This window comes from Pocillopora verrucosa, chromosome 14 (genome assembly GCF_036669915.1).
Source record: "Pocillopora verrucosa isolate sample1 chromosome 14, ASM3666991v2, whole genome shotgun sequence".
In the NCBI taxonomy this organism is placed as follows: Eukaryota; Metazoa; Cnidaria; class Anthozoa; order Scleractinia; family Pocilloporidae; genus Pocillopora; species Pocillopora verrucosa.
In genome coordinates this window covers 2,879,093-2,900,350 of record NC_089325.1, presented here as the reverse complement: position 1 = coordinate 2,900,350, position 21,258 = coordinate 2,879,093, and the positions used below count along the sequence as shown (strand labels likewise).

General features: G+C 37.2%; 3 protein-coding genes across 3 annotated transcripts; 2 read left to right on the top strand and 1 right to left on the bottom strand.

The window, feature by feature from the left end:
• Positions 1 to 819: 819 nt before the first annotated feature.
• LOC131784367 (nicotinamidase-like) lies at positions 820 to 5,850 on the top strand. The gene is made up of 6 exons (XM_059101170.2): positions 820 to 954; positions 1,083 to 1,210; positions 1,578 to 1,631; positions 2,809 to 3,177; positions 3,592 to 3,906; positions 4,394 to 5,850. Exons 1-6 carry the CDS (start codon positions 834 to 836, stop codon positions 4,442 to 4,444), a joined length of 1,038 nt encoding a protein of 345 aa, XP_058957153.2. The 5' UTR covers positions 820 to 833; the 3' UTR covers positions 4,445 to 5,850.
• On the bottom strand, positions 5,720 to 14,507 carry LOC131784366 (DNA-directed DNA/RNA polymerase mu-like). The gene is given in 17 exon segments (XM_066161233.1): positions 5,720 to 6,603; positions 6,806 to 6,892; positions 7,770 to 8,010; positions 8,099 to 8,202; positions 8,289 to 8,391; positions 9,046 to 9,098; positions 9,287 to 9,366; positions 9,613 to 9,742; positions 10,131 to 10,202; positions 10,328 to 10,397; positions 10,521 to 10,630; positions 11,289 to 11,380; positions 11,383 to 11,516; positions 12,199 to 12,295; positions 12,671 to 12,708; positions 13,651 to 13,716; positions 14,303 to 14,507. Coding segments are annotated over 17 exon segments (1,758 nt in total). The 5' UTR covers positions 14,494 to 14,507; the 3' UTR covers positions 5,720 to 6,513.
• Positions 14,508 to 16,637: 2,130 nt separating this feature from the next.
• Positions 16,638 to 20,020, top strand: LOC131784381 (alpha-1A adrenergic receptor). The gene has a single exon (XM_059101188.2). The coding sequence runs from the start codon at positions 17,331 to 17,333 to the stop codon at positions 18,474 to 18,476; it is 1,146 nt and encodes a 381-aa protein (XP_058957171.1). The 5' UTR covers positions 16,638 to 17,330; the 3' UTR covers positions 18,477 to 20,020.
• Positions 20,021 to 21,258: the final 1,238 nt, after the last annotated feature.

Below are 21,258 nucleotides of genomic sequence, written 5' to 3'. Positions count from 1 at the left end.
TTCCTTGGTCGCACGAAAATGTTTTGAAGGCTTTAAAATGCTTTCAAAGGTTCGTAAATAGTTATTTTTAAATTTCAAGACAAGGCCAGGGAAGATCAAGCCGGAAGCTTGATCTTTTGATGAGCTAAGAGTCAGTCTCGTTCTTAGGATTATTTTACTCTTTACGGTGGCCAATTTACGTTTTCGACTCAGTTGTTAACGCTAGGGGGTAAGTTTCTAAAGAAACTGTGGTGCTGCGTCTGTGGGATATACGTATATAAGCTGTATATAAGCCGTCCCACCGACGCAGCACCACAGTTTCTTTAGAAACTTACCCCCTTTATTCATTCATAGGAGTCCTCGCTCTTTTAGCCCGTAACGAGGGCTGCATTAGGAGAAGATCGGCCTGAGGTCTTGACAAGTCGTTGGCCTGATATAGAAATGGCGCAGCGAGATCCTCATTAAAATATCGAAGTTCCCATATTTTCCAATTACGGTGTTCTTCTTCTAAGAGCAAGTAAAAGCAGTATTAACTCCCCCAAAACTACTTTAAAAGGACCTTGGTCAATAGTTCAAAATACAACCATGTAACAAGGTAAGCCAATTACATTTATATGAAAGACCATTTTGTATTTTTGAAATAAAAATCCTCGAGTTATCACACAAACCCTTATAAATAGCGTCACTGTAACACAAGACCGCCTGAGCTAGCTAGAGTGACTGTCTCACCTGAATATCCTCTACGTAATGATTGGTGGGGGCGGGGAGACTGGGGAACGTGGGCGATGGGAGTCCAGGCCTGGCTGCATACTAATTTCATTACGTCACGTTGTTGTTGTTGGCAGGAAACAATAATGGCGCTAGAAACTGTGAGTTGCTTCTTTGATGGTTACCGGAAAAATGGAAAAGAGGGTGAAAATGCCTTGAAGTTAGTCCGAGAGAACATTTCAAACTCAATTAAGAGTTCCTCTTTAGGTAATAACTCATTATAGCCTTGCTTTGTGAAAAACCAGTCGCCTGTGCAAACTCAGTGTAATATCCATTGCAACTGAAGCGTTGCATGGGGTAAATGAGTGCTTAAGTAGTTTTAAATATCTACTCAGGAAAGTATTCGAAATACTGTGATGTACCAGAAGACGAAATAAATAACTGGTTGGACTCTTTATTGGGGAAAGATCGTTTGAATGTGGAGCAAAAAAATGAAATACGATGTCAGCTTTGTCAGTGTTTGGTAAGTACTACTCAGCTTCGTGTCAGTTCTTGCTTCGACTTCGATCATTGCAAGACTCGAGAAATGATATTGATTAGATTTTTTAACAGTGTTATTACGTAAAATATTTTTTCTTAATAACGTTTATCGCGTATATAAGCTGTACAATACAGGAATCGTTTTCTTTTTGATAACATACAAGCCGATTAGTTTGCAATAATCTTAATTACGTAGATGATCAAGGTTTCTATTACGCGAATTTAATATACTGTTTAAGGTACTGTTTAAGGTATTATTTATTCGTGAAAATGATCTTACTCTTTTTTTGTGTATTTGGACTTTATACACACGTCTCAAAACGGGAATCTTCTTTTTTGTTGACTTGCAGAAGAGAATTGATGAAAAGTCTTGCATAGCTTTGTGGAAATACTGGCTTCGACCGGTAAGGTACTTCTTTTAACCTCGAATGAAGACGTGGTTCTTGGGAGTGACGAGATATTCACAAACTTTTTGAAACAGTTATATGTTCTTTCACTCATCCTTGATTTACCCAGGAAGTCAAAGACCTTCCCAGCCTGAATCAACTCACAGTAAAATAATACAGTGTACCTTGTCATATTTTGAGCTTGGCCCATTTCATTGGTAATGTAATATTATCAACTGAGTTGATAGCATAAATTAGTCACAGAAAAAGAAAGAAGTTGAAAGCTTACATTCGAGCATTAGCCCTTTGTCGGAGCAATTGTGGTGAATTGGTGTCCACTTAACTCTCTTACTCCCATGAGTGACCAAGACAGAATTTCTCCTTACAATATCAATACAATATTGATCAAATAGGTGATGAGAATAAAGAAAAATACAAGTTTGAGAATTTACTAGTTGATCCAGTATCAAATTCTCAGAACTAGCATCATAAGAATTGTATGGCAGACAGAAAGAGGAATTAAAAATGAGCTCTGGGGCGTTTAAGGGTTAAGGAGGCCCAACAGTTAACCCTTTAACTCCCAAAATCTCATTTTGTATCTCCTTTCTTACCCACATGATTCTTGTGTTGTTACTCATGAAAATTTGGAATTAGATCTACTAATAATCCCTGAAATGATATTTTTCTTCAATTTCATTACTTGTCTCCTCAATGAGAAATTCTGTCTTGGTTGCTTGTGTAAGTTAAGGAGTTAATGAAAAAACTGGTTGTTGAATCATTTAAATTGTGTGAGTTGTAAGCATCATATTTGGAATCAAACATCATGGTGGTGGGAATAAAAGATATCCCAGTCCATCAAAGGTGTACCATCACCACCTCATTAGGTTCCCTTGAAATTTCACCAGAATTCATCTATACTCCTGAGAGAAGTTTTGTGACTTTTTTTCTAAATCACAAGATGGTGCAAGGTGTTTTGCCCCAGAAATCTAATCAGCGTATTCACCCAAAGTGAAAACATGGCTCTTTCAACATAAAGGTCATGGTTCTGTGCTACCAAAGTGAGATATCACACAGTCATCAACAAATCAGAGCACAAGAATCTCTAGAATTCCCAGTGTCTGAAAATTTTTAATACGATCAAGTCTTAACAGAACTATCATATTATGAATTCAAATTAATCTTTGATTTTTTTCAGGTTACAAATCCCATATCAGCATTTCTTATTGTTGATGCTCAAAATGACTTCATGAGTGGGTCTCTGGCATTAAAGCACTGCCCTGCTGGTGAAGATGGTGAGGAAGTAGTGGCAGTGATAGAAGATCTGTTGTCTAAAAATCTATTTAAAGTTGTTGGTTACACATTTGACTGGCATCCACCAGATCATTGTTCCTTTATAGACAATGTGTCATTGTATCCTCTGCACTCCACTAGTCCTGTAAGTTCAGCACAAGCCAAACTATTTGATGTTGTGGTTTATGACAAACTTCCTCTCATCAATCAAATTTTGTGGCCAAGACACTGTGTTATAGACAGTTGGGGAGCTGAGCTCCACAATGGAATCAAGGTATAGTTTTGGTTTACAAAAAAATTGGATTTCAATTACTTGCTTCTTTTCCTTCCTATGCTGTAACCTTGGTGCCCTCTCATTCATAGAGTAGTGATCCTTTGTATGCATTGCCATAGATATTTTGAGAGCTTTAGCTAAGACCAATTTGGTGTCCTTTTGCAGAAATTTATTCTGTATAATGAACAAAACATTGGCAGAATAAATAGTTGTTGGCCACAGACAGTGAGATCCACAGCACTGGCTGAAATAAAATCCTTATTAAAAGTAGTTTGCATTGAATTCCGGTGAGAAATAACAATAGCACTGAATTAGAAATGTGAATAACATTCAACAGGAACAATAAAGTCTTGAAATTTTGTCAATTTTGTTCACACACAAAATGACATCAGCTGTTTCCATCTTTTTGTTCAGCCTCCTGGTAAAGATGATATCACAGTGAAGAAAGGAAGCAATCCCCGTATTGACAGCTATTCTGCATTTTGGGATAATGCAGACTGTGTCCAGACTTCGTTATTTGTTGATCTTCTCAAACGGGGTGTTACAGATGTCTACTTGTGTGGTTTAGCTTTTGATGTTTGTGTGAAACATTCAGCAATTGATGCTTTGGAGCAAGGGTTTAAAACTCATGTTATAGTGGATGGCTGTCGTGGAGTGTCACCTGATGGAATTGCGGAAACAAGGAAGGAGTTTTTAAAGAATGGAATTGTGCTAATTGAATCTAATAAGGTATGTTTAACTTGAATTTTTGTACATGTAGACACTATAATACAGTGTAACCACAGGTGTAGTAATAACACATCTATAACCATTTCATTCCCAGATCTCATTAGCATTATTCCCCTTACTGTCCGCTGAATAATTTGTAGGAATTTAGAATCACTTGATATTCAGTCACCATGCTCTGTTGGTTCCCAACTGGCACTTTTTTGTTGAGATTTTAGTGGCCAACGATATTTTTCACTTGCCGTGGCGACCAAAATGGTTGCCACGTAGAGTGCTGAATGTATGAATATTATAGGGAGAAGTTACTTGTTAATCTTATCTGGAAGTTAAAGGGTAAAATACTCCTAAGTTTCCTTACCAGACCCCTTTCTGGCAAGGAGTTTTACTGGTTACAGCCAAATTGATGGAAAAACCTGTCAAAAACACTTAACATCAGTTCTATCTTCAGTCTTTCATGGCCAAAAAAACTGACAGTATTTTCTATTTTAAGGTGGAAGATGCACTCAGGGACAAGAAAGAGCAAGGTCATAAAGTGGCATGAAAGTAATATCAGCAGGCAATTTCTGCTTCATAAATATTTCTTTACTTTATTTTGATAAGTTTTTTTATACTTTTTTTGTTACTAACTTATGGTGCAGATTCTGTCTGAATTACTAGGAGGACAGTCGGGTTTGGTTAAGAATTAAATTAATATTGGTGTGCAAGATTAAATTATATAGAGTCACGTTTTGCTTGAACAAAAGTTTTATGGCTCTTGTGTGTTGTTGTGTGAAGTTATTAGGCAAGACCAAGTCCAAATTTGACAGCAACTGTGCAATTTTTTAGTAATTTATATCTGATTTGAAGATAACAATCAACTGTACAGTTTATACCATGCTGGTCATGTTTTTCAGGGACTAAAAAAAAAAAGGTGGAACAAATATGATTAATATATGCTACTTTTCAATTCATCAAATAGTTTTGCTGGTGCATGACTGGTTTAAATGCATCTAAATTAAATAAGCCTTGGCATAAACAAGGGAAATATCCAGTGATATTCCCATAGTGATATTCCTTAATTTTGAAACCATGTGTCTAATGTAATGGAAGTCTTACTTCCAAAGTTCATTCAAGTGGGGAGAGCATTTAACTGTTGTTGCAGTAGAAGGGACCTATTTGTTTTTTCAATACTTGTTTTTGATAGTATGATGACTTGAATAGTTTTTTTTGTGCACTACAAAAAAAATATATGAAAGATAAATAAAACATTTTAATATATTGCATATTTGTCCTAAGACAATAATTTTGGTAGAAATGAGCTTGATGAATACTACAAACTTGGAGGAAGAGAGAAAGTCCGAGGACAAATATCTGAACATAGTGTTGCAGTAAATGGAGGCTATTTTTTAATGTGATGTTGGCCATAGTAAATTGTACTCTGAGATACTAATTATGACTAAGGAGCTAATATTAAATGGGGTAGTTTGAAAATATTGTAGGTTTTGATTTTTGCAGATCAATCCTCAAACGTGTACCACCCCCCACAAAATAAATTACTGCCACAATGTCACTTCATAGTCACTGTATGTGGAATCAGTAAAAACCACAAAAAACCATCTACGCTATGCCTTCCTTATGAACCGATAAGGACAGTTCATATTTTCCTGTTAGGACAGAAAATCACAAACAATTTTTATTTCACAGGAGAAATTCCAGTCACCTTGAGCTGCAAAAATTTGATCCTGCAAACCTAAGAAAAACTAACAATTTACAAATTAAAATTCAAAACAACTTTTCTTAATACATTGTATGCTATATTTAACATTATTTATCATTGAATTGGTTGACTGGGTGAATGAGTGTTCAGAATAAAAATTATTTAATCAGGGAATGATACATAAAATTGATAGACAATGTATACTCTCTGAGTTTATTTTTTCAGCTTCAACACAGCTTCATGTAAAGTGTGATAACTGGCAATAAAAATAGTTTGAAACTAGTCTAAAAATTTTATGATTACATTAGAAAAATTTCACAACAAATTCTGAGCATAAAGCCCCCCTCCCTTCCCCTGTAATGTTGCTTGTGACAAAGAAATTTCTTGCAGTGTCAAGGTAATAAATGTAAACTTTGATCCTATTTAGTCCACTATCATCACTAAGCATTTTCTCCCTACTGTTCTCTATACATTTCTTTAGAAGCAGTCAAGGAGAGTTTGTTTAACAATTAAGAGCTTCTTCAGTTGGTGATCATTTCCTTATTCTCGTGACCTCAATGTTTGATTTGGGGGTAATTTTGTACAGAGGAATTTAGTACTAGGGTTCAAAGGGATAACTTGTGAATGTGGCCAAGGCAGTGGCATGTGATGGGGGGTTATGCGGACCATAAGATGGTCTACACCTACTGGCTTAATGAGTGATGATGATGATGATGACGAGGGTTGCTTTTGATCTTCCTGCTCTACTTGCAGGGTAAGACAACATTTGCAATGATTGGAAATGTTTTAGTGGCAAGGCAGGGTGACTTTCAAGGTGTTAGGACCAGCTGCATTGTTTGCATGTAATCACTAAATGGTTCACAATTATGTACTAACAACTGTTGTTTTCAAAGCTTGAAATGTCTCAACACTAGCTAAGCATTTCTGTCATGTGGATCTCTGTATTCCAGCTTCAGTTCATGAAATATTTCCTGCTCTGATGTGGCCTCTACTTGACGAACAGGCTACAAGTAAAACCAGTACACTCATGTCAGTTACGTTACGGCAATAAAATTTAAAGTGTTGTTTATACCTCTGGATGGCTATGTGGTGATTAGAGGCCATTAGACACTGCTGTTGTTTATACCTAGAAGTGGCCAATTTGCAATTGGAAACCATTAGACACTACTGCTTCATAACAATTAACAAGTTCTCACTGGTACTTACAATGTGTTTGTGATCCCACATTCCATGGTTAGACAATTTGACTTTCAATACCTTCCATGCATAGTCTCTCAGTGAACGATTAAATTGCTGGTATGAGAAAAGGAAAGCAATCTCTACAACTGGTTGTATTCATTGACAATCCTACGTAGTGAGCAGAAGAGGGTTTGTCTTAACCCTTTACACTCCACCATCAGTATGCATGTTCTCCAGTCACTACTGTTTTCTAATGAAACATTTCCTTAGGAGCTGACTTGGAGAATTTCTTGAACAGTCAAGAGCTTCTTTACTTGGTGATCATTTCCTCTATTTTCGTGACCCTCTTATGTGATTCAGGGGTGACATTATAGGGAGAAATCAGCTCTTAGTCACTCTTAGGGCATTAAAGGATTAAGAGCCATTCTTAATCACCAAGCTATGCATCAAGGCCCAGTTGCTCAAAGGCCTATTAGTGCTAATCCAGGGTTAAATTTTTATCCAGGTTTCCTTATTTCTTTTTTCCAAATACTTTGTGAAAAGGGTGGATAATTCTATCTATTGATAAATTTATTGGATCAATATCAGTATCTGGGCAACTGCCCAACTACCCCTCCCCTAACCCAACATTAACCTTAACTTATTGTCAATTGACTGTTGTTGAGTCATGATCCAATTTATTTTTATGTGGTTAGAGGACTACCTTTTGCTAACACTTATCCACAGAATAGTGATTTATCTAATGGATAGTGTTATCTGCCCTTTGAAAAACTGAGCTCTGGTCTAGGAAAAAATTTGAGCTCTCTGGTAAGAAGGCAGAGAAGTGGTGGAGAGCTTGATGCTGGGGATTCTCAGAAAGAAAGCTCCCTTTGGTTGATGTCTACATTAGATATCATGGGTTGCAGCTGAGAGGGCTGCCTTATAATTTAGGCAGAAGGGAAAGGGGGCTTATAACTGAAATTTTACATTGCTGAAAGACAGAGTCATGTACCTTAGAACCAGTCCACCCTAAGAGTGCAAATGGAAACTGTTTATGTGGAGCCACAATCAAATCTACTCTCCTCACCGCAGCTGCCATCTGCTCAGAGGAAGAAGAACCTGTGGATGTGCCTGTCTCGTCAGCTTCACCAGTGGTTTGCATACATGAATGTTCTACCTTCTCATTTTCAAAACTTTTCCCCATTTGGAACATACAGAAGCAATGATCAAGAGTGTCCATATGGCCTCCCTGCCTGGTGAAAATAGAGCAAACCACTAAAAGTAATACCTGCTGGGCTAACTAAACAGTTACAAGCCTTCTAAAGCATGTGATAAACATACCTTTGACTTCCTTCACCGATTCCCTTGACACTCTTCAAATACAAAGTTTTACTTTCAAAGTGTGGGTTACGGCCTACCATCAAGTCCTTATGAAGAATATGACCCTAAACAATGTGACACTGAGATAGTCAGATTTGTTGATTGCCTGTAACCGAAAAGGAATAGCACCTCCATGATCTCTAAAACTTACCAATTTTTCGAGCCTTTCAACCAATTTATGTAAAAGTCCTTCCACCTTGTTATTGTTCTGGTGTGTGATCAGAATGTCTACATCATGCCCAGAAAGTTTGCCTCTGCAAGATTAAATAAAGAGACTTTTCTGTGCTACCTTAATGTTTATTTGAGTTCTCAATTAAATAAATACAGCTATCTGGTGATACTTCTTGACTACTGATCTAATGTGAAATTGAGAAAACATATAGGAGTGTTGCTTCACTCCACTAGACAACAGAAAATTAATTTGAAAAAAAATATGCTGCGATTAATGTTTGTTCACAGCTTAGAAGATGTATGGGTATATTTTATTTATTCATCAGTTGGTGAAGTGAGATTGGATTGGGTTCAAGAAATGACAATAAAAATAAATACAGATAAGAATCGGAATACAGATGAAAATTTCATTTAAGATGGTAACAAACTGAAAAAAAAGTGAATACAAAACACCTTTAAAAAGAGAATATATAAAAATTAAAAAAACCTTTTTTGCCACAGTTTAGTATCTGCTTCTATTTTGGCCTTCACGATGGTAAATGGTATTGTTTTTTGAACCAAAGCTGTGAACATAAACTAGGTTCTGCACAGCAGTGCTGCACACATGGCATGTGGCATGTTTGATTGTGTATCAGTGGCATCAAAATAGGCTACATAATAATTATTATGATAATGATGATAATGAAACCAAGATACAAAGTAACGCTAAGTAATAAGATAAAAAACAATTTGTTCACCTACGGTAGCCTCCAACCAACTCCACAATACAGTTTGGTTGAATTTTGGATAGCTGTGGAAAGAGTGTTGCATAGAAAATTGTTAGTAGGTTTGTTATCATTAGTTAGTAATATTTAATAATTATTCACCTCAGTGTTCGTGGAAGTGGTGGATATCTACCTTGCTGCCTTGCGGCTCAGTGAATATTCCACAGTGACCACTATTGAAATAAAACACCTTTCACCACTTAAATAACCCTACCTCTTTAATAACTATGTCCTTGATGTTAATAGCTTCCTCTTTTGGAACAGGTTTAACCAGATCACTGTGATACTTAAAACCTGTAAATTATTAAATGTATTTTCCATTATTGTTCACATTTGAGCTTAAACTACAAACTGAAGGCAAGGATTTACAAGTTAGTGAAGACACAGAATGCAATTGCATAATAGACAGCATGACATCCTGGCCAGTGAGAGTGTCTTAATATTTCATTGTCTTAGCAGCCATGTTGAAACTGATTAAAAGTTCCATGTTTGAATTACAGACTGAGAATGTTTCAACAATATGCATTGCAAACCATTTACCCATGGTCTGTTGTTCAGTGAGTTTCATTCCATCTGACACTGCATGAAGTACATCAGCTATGCTGCGGTAGCCTTTCTCATACCACTTCCGAGCTGTAGCAGGTCCACATCCATAAATAGATGAGAATACCTGTGAATGTGATATCATAGTTCAAAAGGTGTTAAGTGTCTACTGAATTGCCCTCCTGACTGCTTTACTAGGTGCCCAACTAACTGACAACTAACCCACTTAGTGACTCATTGACTGAACGTCTAACAGACTGACTGACTGTCTGACTGACTGATACAGACAGACCAACTAACTAACTCACTCAATGACTCGTTGGCTGACTGACTGACAGACTGACTTACAGACTGACCAACTGACTGACTGACTGACTTACTGACTGACTTACAGTCTGACTGACTGACAGACAGACTTACTGACTGACTTACAGACTGACCAACAACCTCTCTCTCTCTCCCTTCCTCCCTTCTTCACTCACTCTCACCTACTAACCAATTTATAACTCACAAACCTCCATGGTCTTGAAAAATTCACTGCTTAAGATATCTTGAACTTCATCTGATGAGCCATTTTCAAGAATTTCCTGTTTCAGCAAGAAGAATAATAACTAGGGTATACAAATTGAAAAAACAATTCCAGATTAATTTTATTTAATAATTGACAGTATCATTTAGTACTTAGAAAATAATCAAATATGGACAAACTTGCCTGTATCACTTTCTTGCTATGATTTCCAACACTGCTCAGTTTGGATGCCTCCTCGATTCTAGTGATCTGTCTGAAATGCATTTCAGTTCAATCAAAAAAGAAATAGATTGAGCTGAGGGGATTAAGAAAGTGATTGTAAAGAATAAGTGAATATAATGAATGTTTTTTTTTTCTAGTACATTTTGTACCATACTTTGGGTAGGACTTGAGTGCACAAGCAGCTCGTCTGAAAGCAAGCGCTCTGGAATCCCTTTGAGTACTGTCCACATACACTGCATGCCGTTCAAGTATTTCTAATGCATCCTGAAGAAATTAGAGGGGCAAGATAACATATCATTAACTCTTTTGTCAAAATGAAACTGTGCAGGTTCATTAATTTTGACTTAGATGCACATATTTCAGTCTTACTTTTAACAAAAGAACCAAAGTGATTAGAGAGAAACATGCAATTTTTTTATCACATTGTACATTAGGATTAGCAACATTAAATCTACATGCAACTAGGCAAAGGTAAAGTGTAAAGGAGGTAAGTTTCTAAAGAAACTGCAGTGCTGTGTTGGTAAGAAAGTATACCCTTGTCATCACTTTGTGGCCTCACACCCCTGGAGCCTATCCCATTTTCTGCAGCGTGAAGCAGCTAAGAGAATTGCTACTCTTCCTGGCTGTGACACTGGTCCACTGCATGTACCCTCATGGATTTAGACAAGTTTCCAAGACAGGCTACCAATACTCATTCATTCTCCTGGGCAGAGAAAGGTATTGTGAGGGTTGACCACAAATTGATCATACCATGACTCACAAATGAACCTTGCTTAAAACCAAGTCCCGCAAGCTAACCATAATGCCACTTCATCTCCCTTCGCACCTTACTTCAATCTTGCAAAACTGCTTGTCTGAATGGCCACATTAAGGGAAAGTTTGTTTAGTTTAGCTTTCATAATGACCTTCACCCCATACTTACAGTAAATTTGGTATTATGGTGCTTCAAAGGTGTAGCCCTCTGACAAACAAACTTGTTGTCCTGCAAGGGAAAAATGTGAAGTCTAAAAACTTATTAGGAAAATCAATTAATATATTTTTGGATAGCAAAGACATAACTATAATGTGGATAAGAGAATTATAACATTGTACTACCTGATATTCATTGGGTGAGGTTTCTTCCAACTTATTGCTTTCTGCCCTTGCAACACTGCAAAGTTAACATATTTAAAATCACATTTCAATGCTAGTAGTGAAGAGGCCTGGATAAGAAAATTTTCATGCATGGATCTAACTGCATTGGAGAATGAAATATACTCTGAGAATATTCTGTTGTAGAAGGCATCATGCTGAACAGCATGAGAGTAATTATTAGTAGTTATGAACCAATCTTCCTCTTTTAATTCTACTCATAAAAAAGTTTGATCTATCACTGACATGTAGGCACTCAAGTGTTACATTGTCTTCAGCTGTTATATTGATCGTGACGTTTTCATAATTAAACTTACTACTAATTACACAGTTGCTAAATACCACAGCTTGGGTGCAGTTCTCACACTCATGAAAAGAAAATGTTCATCTTACATCAGCTCATGCATGCTAACAAATATCTTGTGCCTGGAAATATCACTTTATTAAAGGAAAGTCAAAACTCAATCACTAAGAACCAAAATCTTTGGTTTGGGAAAGGAAAGCAATGAAGACCAGTTTGCTCTTCAGGGCACCTTTGAAGTTAATTCAAACGACTTAATTAAATTTTATTTGAAAGATCTTGGGGAATTTTTAGAAATTTTCAGGCATGAATAGTTTACTGCTAGCATGCAGGTACTAATTTGAAGATAAAAATTTCTAGCTAAATTTTTCTCCAAAAAAAGTTGGCAGGTAAAACATACCCACTGGATTTCTGTGAACTTAACTCCCCAACTGACTTGATCCTGACCTTATCAGTAACATTTACTATCTTGTTTTCTGTTATACAGTCAGTTAACCCTGTTGAACAGTCAGCAGATTAAAATAAACTTAATAATATTCTAATCTTAACAATCAATCAAATGGCTACAACTTGGTGAGATAAAAAGTTATTAATACGTTACGCACTCTAAATCTATCAGCTAAATATCTGGAGTCTTGAATACAAGTACTTTTTTCTTGTACATACTAATCAATCCTCCAGAGATTTAACATGTACTTTGGATAAGAACTTGCTAGTCATATTCATTCCTTGACATCACAGAAATTAAACCACCAGTACATTCAAAGAGTAAAAAACCAATGTACAGAAATAAGTTGATTTTCCAAACAAACTCTGGTGTGAGAAGCTAGATGTAATTTATCAATAATGCAAATGCATACCCTGCTACTTACAATCAAGATTTACTACTTCTACATTGCTTGCGGGCTGCCTGATGATAAAAAAAGTAATCCATTATTGTAACACTGATATGAAAAAAATATCTCTAAAGTGTGTGCTTCATTGTTCCTAGTTTCTCTTGCACAAAAATATCCATGACTCCATTACTAACTCAGGACTTTTCTTTCCTTGAGGGATTCTCTTTACAAATACTATAATTGTTGAGACCCTATTTTTTTTCATATTAGGTATTTGGAAAATGTGCTGATTGGTTAATATAATTGGAGGATTTTAGGATTTTACCAGTAGATATGTAGTGGTAGCAAACATCCAACCACATACAAGTCCAAGTTTTATTTATTTAACTGCAACATTTAAACAGGTTGGCCCAAATGTAAGGTATATTCCTTAATCTTTGGGAGAAGTGCATGGGTTCCCTACTAACCAGTACAGAGAAGATGCAAGAACAGAGCCTATGGTTTATCATCCATGTCTGAGAAGACCAGAATGTGTAACCATTTGAATATGTTGTAACAATGGCAACACATTCTCCTTAGTTATTTTAAGAACCTGAATGTCGGTTTCGTCTGGGGTTTTTTCACTAGATTTCCCACACGACAGTCAGGTTTTCCAAAACATGAGTTATTAACCCAGCACAGTTGTGACACTCTGAGGTCTCACACTTCATAGCTTTTAAGATGCATTATAAAAATTAGTAACAAAGATACTGTGCATACTCTTGTTAGTTAACAGACACATTTAGATGAAAGCATGTAAACATAGTTGTGATGTTTCAGATGTGAGCATATATTTGACAATGATTTTTTTTAGCCATAGAGGACTTAATCCATTTTAAATTAGTTTAATCTTAAAACTTGTTATGCAAACCCTTTACCACATTTTGGTTTGAATAGGTTTCTGCCAATCCATTCATGTCTAAATGAGAATTTTGGAACATGGATTAATTCATCTATTTATTTCTTTATTTGGTTACCTTTCTAGGAAAGCATGAACTCTATCCACAGTTTCATACCCAGTGACTATGTGTGTCACTGAATCACTGAAAAGAAACATTTTAAGACATTATATATCCAAAGTCAAGTGACAGTCAATTGTGGCAATGGCAGTACTTTTTCTTCAAGTCTCTGCATGAACTCTATCCAAAGTTTCATACCCAGTGACTATGTGTATCACTGAATCACTGAAAAGAGAAATTTTTAAGACATTATATTTCCAAAGTCAGGTAACATTGAATTGTGGCAATGATAGTGCTTTTTTTCCTAGTCTCTGCAAAACATAAGTATGTCCCGAGAAAATCTGATGATTTTCAATTCTAGGACAAAGGAAGAAAATTTTGTACAAACGCTGGCAAGCAATGTCCAACCAATTGTTATGGTTGACTTCATTTGATAACTAGCTGCTTTGCACCTAATGTCCCCCGCTGGGGGGCATTCAGAGAAAGTGCTGGTCGCGCTGAATATTGTATGCATGATCTCAAAATGTCATAGCACACTGATTTTTCAGTACTATTTACCACGTGCCAAAATTCCTCCTACAGTTCTCTCTCTCTTCTTCCTCGAGGAGGTACCCTATTACCCTCTAGTCACACCGTACTAACAACTCAGCTGATGTCTCGGCATACAAACCTGAAACGTTCCGATAGGAGAAACCCTTTCTTCTGCGCCAGATTGTTTAAGACTTGCAGCCTTGCTTTAGGAATCTTTTTAGGGACGATATAGATGAGTGCATCGGCAAGCTTTGTGGTAGTATTCCGCTCATTGTCACGCTTAACTTTACCATTACTATCCTGATCTATCTTTAAACGCTTGGCCGCCATCTTGTTTCCCCGCCAAATGTTTTGATCACCAGTCTCTGCGCTGTCGTGATATGTACAAAGCCTTAAAAACTCAACAGGTGGCCAAAGCTCGCTCGCTCAATGAGCCTCTAAGTGCGTTTCTACTGCACTTCTACTGCACAACAGGGAAATAAAAGGATTTGTAAGGGAAAAAACAATCGCACTTTTTAACCAAAAAATAAAAACTTACCTCGCTTCTGTGTAGTTGCTTTGCGTCTTATTACATGATTGTTCGAGGATGATCTGCGAAGCATTACGGCTCGGTTTTATTTTATAAGCGCATCGTAGAAGTTTCTTTCAAAAAAACTCTTCCTTAAAGCTTTCAAACATCTTCAACATTTGCTGGAAGGCGTGTAATGAGAAAATTGAAAGCTATTAGACGGAGGTTCCGATCTTGATATAATCCTGAATTTTCTTGACTGATACACATGGAAATGTAAAGGAGTAAATGATGAGAGTGGATTAGTTTTTGATCTTTGCTGTCTAGAATTCAAGTTAAAACCATAAACGCTGACTGTATCGTGTACAACTATTGCGCCTGAGTCTGAATTTCTTGAGAAATTATCGAGAGGGTGACATGGAGACAGAAAGCTCTTTTCGATCGTAAAATTGCATCTAGAGGAGATTTTAAGTGGGAGCGGGATAGATATACGCTTAGAAACAATCTGATTCACTATGCAAAGAAGTTCAAAACTTTTTCTTAAACGCTAACCAAAACTGATAACTATACAGCATCGGATTTTGATCTCAGGCCATCGTCATTAGATCAGTCCTAAGGGATATGCACCTTCCTCAGCTTTGACAAGATAAAGAAAATTACTAGTGAAGTCTCATCATTTAATTGCACGAGATGTTATGATTTTACAATACCTAACTCCGCTCAGAATAAAAATTAATTTGAAGAATGCTAAAGACAAAACCCGGAGAGGTGTGGGAAGGAGGGTTGCTTTCTTCGATCGCATTTTGAAAATTGCATCGAAGAGGAAGAAGGGCAATGTAACCATGGTCACCAATGTTGGCCTGATGACAAGTTTCGGATTGCACACAGATTTCAGAAGAATAATAACAAATATTCTGTGCCTAGTTGAATTAAAGGAGTTTTAAAAACTTTCCTCATAACCGGCTGCCAATGGTGCAAAAGACGAACGTGCCTGAAAAGGGGCCGTAAGCTGAACCCACATGCGCAAGAGCCTGGTCACAGACTAAACAGACGGTGGTAGCGAGGCTGGTAAACTACCTTTTATTGAAACTTCTTAGTCGACAAGAAACGCTCGCGATGTTATTGTTGCACTCGGTAAAAATCATACATAATGATGTTTAAGTAGTAACTAAAAATCTTTCTTTCATGTTCCGAATCAGTCGAATTCATGACCAAGGCCAAGGAGAACGTTTCTGGTTAAAATAAACTTTTGAAACAGTATTATGTTTCATCACGTTCTTGCCTCTAATTAACTGAAGGGTTCTTTTTTTCTAAGAAAAGAACATAGTTTACATTTTCCTGAGAAAAAGCAAACAACTCTAATGAAGATCACTATGAACTGTCCTGATGAATAGGATCAAGGTTTTAAGGTGACTAAAGTAGCATATTCCAGTGAGTCGACATTCTCCGCTACGAAATAATATTCTTTTTTTTTTTTTTTTTTTTTCATGAAATTAACATAGTGGTGAGAACCTCAAATAAATCGATGTCAGTTGTATATCTTTCAAAAAGGGAGGTGTCTTATATGCAAAAGGATAATTTGCGTAAAATGACAAAGTTTGCGAGTTGACGGCAACCAATGTTTGTACAGTCTTTGCTTGTGATGTTTACCAAACCATTCTTCGCTGAAAGCTTCATTAAATCATACCCAGTTAACGCCAAGAACGAAAAATTCTATTGTTTGTCACAGCGGTAGGTATTAATGTTGACAAGGCATCCGATAGGCAAATGGTAGGTTTCTCTTTTAATTAAAAACTAAATACATATTTCTGGGGCAAGAACAAGAATTTTTTTCCTCAATAACAACATTTCTTACAAGCTTACTCATATTCACATTCAATTTCTTCTTTTCCCTTCCAGACATTTCCTTTTTGTATAATTTTTATTTTCGTGAAGAGGTGGCATTTTTTAACGTCAACAGGAAAGATCTATAGGTTTTTATGTCATGTGAATAATGAAAAAGGTTTCCTGATGGGCACAGACTTAGCTTTACGACTTTACTCAACATTGTCGATGATTCATCATCTCACTGAAACTAATTCTGCTGAAAAAAATTATCCGAATAAAAAATCGATCGCTGGTTTGCTAGATGAGAAAAAAAGGTGTCGACGGGGGAAACATGTAGGTAAGTCAGGGTTGGCAGGATTTTTTAATCGCTATTTTCCTAGAATATTTGCATAGTGGCAGGTGCCCTGGAATAAGAGACACGAACTAGCTCACTTCTTTAATTGGTCTCAAGGAAGTCACGTCGCCGACGAAGCGTTTGTCATCCTGGTTCAGTTGAATATTCATGTTCATCCTCTACATAAAGATATTTGAACAGCAACAACAAACACTAAGAACATCGGAGTCTACAGAGAATCACTGTATCTTTACACCGGAAAATTAACTCGCATCACTTCATGAGTTTTGGTTAGTTTTTGGAAATTCACCTTCCTTTACGACCCGTAAATTGCCCCAAAAGTCCGTTGCCGGAAACCGAGTGATAAATACAAAACAGTGAAAACCAAACAAAGATACCGCTAAGACGCCAACGCAATATTACGCACAGATAGAGAATTTTGGAGGCGCCTACAGTGATTGTAACGAGAAGCTTTTTTTCGATATAAACAAGATAACTATGAACGACTCGGGGAATTTAACTTTTGAGGAAGGGCAATCATCTGGAACTACAGCCGTGGTTGTTGCACAAAGTGTTTTTCTAACGCTAGTTATGTCAGTTGGAGCAGTCGCCAATAGCTTTATTTGCCGATGTATCCTCGTTCATCGCTCTTTGCGCACTATCACCAACTCGTTCATATTTAACCTTGCCGCCACAGACTTACTGTTATCTGTACTCTGCATGCCATTCGTGCTGGTCTCGTCTATCAAAGGGATATGGGTTTTTGGCGAGGTGATGTGCGTTATCACGGGATTTCTCCTTTCCGTCTTCTGTATAACATCCATATTGACCTTGGCTCTAGTCGCTATCGATCGCTACCTTGCGATCTGTCGTCCTCTGAAATATTGTACACTTGTAACGCATAGAAGCTGCTTGATGATGATCGTGTATGTTTGGTTTCATGCAGCTGTTTGCGCCATTATGCCAGTGTTCGGCTGGGGAGAAGGTTACAGATTTGTGGCTGTGGAATTTATTTGTCGACCTTCATTTGGCAAACCTTCTGTCGACAACGGATACACTTTCTTTCTGTTTCTAAGTTGTTTCGTGGCTCCTTTCTCGATCATCGCCTTCACCTACTTATCCATCTTATGCACCGCAAGGAGACAATTCAGACGGGTTCACCACCACAAAGGATTAAATGTTGGCGAATTGAGCAACGTAACCCAAGGTAATTCACAATTTAACGGAGAAACGACATTTGTCCGCACGCCCGAAAACACGGTGATCGCCGATGAAATCACATCTGCAACTAACACGTCTCGTGCTAAAAAGTTGTATGCCCCGAAAGCGATACGAAACAAACGAAAGCAGAAAGTGCGTGGTTTCAAAATGCTGTGGATTATCATAGTAGTTTTTCTTATCTGTTGGAGCCCGTATTTCTTACTTATATTTTACGGTTCCATAAATCACCAAAGTTTCTCGAAAGCAGTCAAAGTTCCCACAACTTTACTGACGTTTCTCAACAGCGCGTTAAATCCTTTCCTATACGGGTTTTTGAATGGAAAGTTTCGTGACAGCATGCGGAACTTTCTCGGGCAAAATATCACTTTCTGCAAGTGCTGGAAACAAACTGCGACAGAATCACATGTACATCACATTTATTAGATATTTTTTCTCAGTTTCTGTTTCGCATGTATGTGTCTCTTGCGCGTAACAATTAAAGTTGACAAATCGAGGACAGAAGACGGATAGCTGTCGCTGCCTTACATCGAATCATTTGTTTTAATTGTTATTTTACCTAGCAGTCACTCCCTGTTTACAATTGTACCCCCGACCAATTAACGATGAAGTCGAAACAAAGTTTTTCAGTTATGTTAGAGACAATAGATAAAAGGTCTCAAGGCTTCTTTCTGAATGCAAATGATGTGATTGGTTTACCATTTGGCTTATTTCTAAAAACACTAAACGCCTTCGGCTTAGTTTCATTGTAATCGTGTATGCATTTCACTCCGATTTCCAATTTCATAAACCACAGCAGGTGGAGCTTGGCGAAATACATTTCGCTCCTTTGGCAAAAATTATTTCAAGTTAACAAGTTCATCGTGTACTTGTTTTATTTTGTTTCGTTGCCAATGATCTTCGTTGTTCCGTTTTATTTTGTTTTCAAAAGAGGGTTTAATGTAACTCGAGACTGAATTTCCTCCATTCACCTTCTCATGAAAAATCTGATAAATTTTTGACTCACTGGAGGAAAATACAATTATTCACTGAAAAACCATCCTGCAATCTATTAAACACCATTGTGATTCTTTTGACTCCCCAAATTAATTTTATCTTTGTTCTAAGCAATTCCAAGCGCATAATTAATTGAGGAAAAACATTCTGACTTAAAGTTTTGCCTCAGGCTACTTCGTGATAACCTTTTTTACTATTTCAACCGGATGGGCTAGTCATTTTTATGAAGCTCTCCGGCGTTGCTTTTAAAATATGTAAAGTTCTACTGATGGGCTAACTTTCTAACAGAGTTGACCTTAGCCTGACAGCTGCAGAGACATCCGAATCGCAAAAGCGCAAACCTTGGCCGTTTCTTTACAAGGTCATTGGGCACCACTCGCTTTGAAACGGCGTAAAGTTTTTTCGATCTCAATCTTTAGTGCTACAAACGCAGGGCAAAAGTAGCGACTCACAGAAGCATTCAACCCAGCAATATCAACATTAACAGTGGAATAGAACTTGTAGGAGCATGCATGCCCTCGATTAAGAGACACCAAAACTGGAGAGCTGTACGGCAGCGGACAGCTGAGGGAACAAATATTCCGAATACGCTTTTCACAGCTGTTGAGAACGAGCCAATCACAGCGGAGTATATGCTTTGTAACCAGCCGTTACCGCCCGAGAAAGATTAGCAATCTGTTATCGAACTTCGCGGTTACATCAAAAGTGAAAACATCGATCGTAAGACGGTAAATAAAAATTCATTAGCAGAGACAACTCTTATGTCTTTACTTAGCGGATTTATGCCTTTTCCCTTTAATTCGGAATTTTTGGCAAAAATGTTGAAATAAACGTATATCATAGCAAAGATCATTGTATCCCCAAATTTCAAAATGCATGGCATTAGTTTAATTAAAAAAATTGGTTAAAGCTTTGAAAAGCCAAAACTCAACGTTGTAAGAATCTGTTTTTTGTACCCTACTCAAAATTCTTTGGCCCTGCAATACCTTTACAAAAAATATTGATGTTATAAAAAATTAAAAGAGAAATTTTTGAAACTCTTCGTTTTACCTTAAAATTCTGGAAATATAGAATCATATAAATTTATATGGGAGGTCTCTCTTATGCGTCGGCGAGCAAGGGAAAGCACTTAGTTTAAAGACACAAACCGGCGCAGCAAAATTTGCGTGGTTGTTTAATATTTTTTTTAAGCGATACTTTGTTGATTAACATCCCGCTTTGTGGTATTGCAGTAATGTAAAATCCGGCTTCCTCCAGTACGCGGTGACACGGTTCTTTCGCGATAGTCAATAACCCTTGACATCCTTGTCTAAAATCAGTTACAAATTTAGCTTATTTCACTGACAAAATTCCACACAATTCTAAAAGGGACTTGAAATCAAAGTTTTGAACAAGAAGCATGCAATACTTGATTAAGGACACATCAGACATGAAAGATCAGTTTTATATCACTTTATCCACAGGACATGCAAGTAATATGATCTTGTAACATGGTCAGTTGTGAGCGAATATGAATCATATTACTATGTACGTGTTTCGCAGACTTCGTGTACGAAAATACGATTTCTGTAAAGATAATTTTGAAGTGTTGCGGCGTTCAGAGTTTCGAAAAGTCCACCTCTTCGAGGATCAGCAGGTCGCCGTAGAGATTTGTGGGGTTGTGGGTTGTGTGTCAGTGTCTACTTATATAATGAAAAAAGGGGGTGAGTTTCTGACGCAACTGTGGTGAAGCGTCAAATGAATAAAGGGGGGGTAAGTTTCTAAATAAACTGTGGTGCTGTGTCAATGGGAGAGTATAGCAGGTAATTTAGTGTTAACAACTGAGTTGAAAACGTAAATTAGCCACCGCGAAGGGTAAAAAAGCTAAAAATTTTTTTTTAACATTTCGAGCGTTAGCCCTTCGTCAGAGCGATTGGAGGAATTGTGGATTGTGTGTGGGTTTGGAAAGTGGAGCTACGCCATTGGTGGGAATATGATGACGAGAAAACAGGAGTAAATTAGTTGAATGAAAAGCGCTCGTTGATTCCGTGGGGATTAAGGGTGCCGATTTGGAAGATAAATTTTTGTTCTAGTGTTTTGCGGCTTTCCGAACTGCCTAGATGTAAGGAAAGGCCGCAGACTGCCATATGCTGTTTAGAATGATTAGGGAATGATTGTGGTGCTGCGTCGTTGGGGGAGTAGAACAAGATAATTTGGATTTTATCAAATTAAT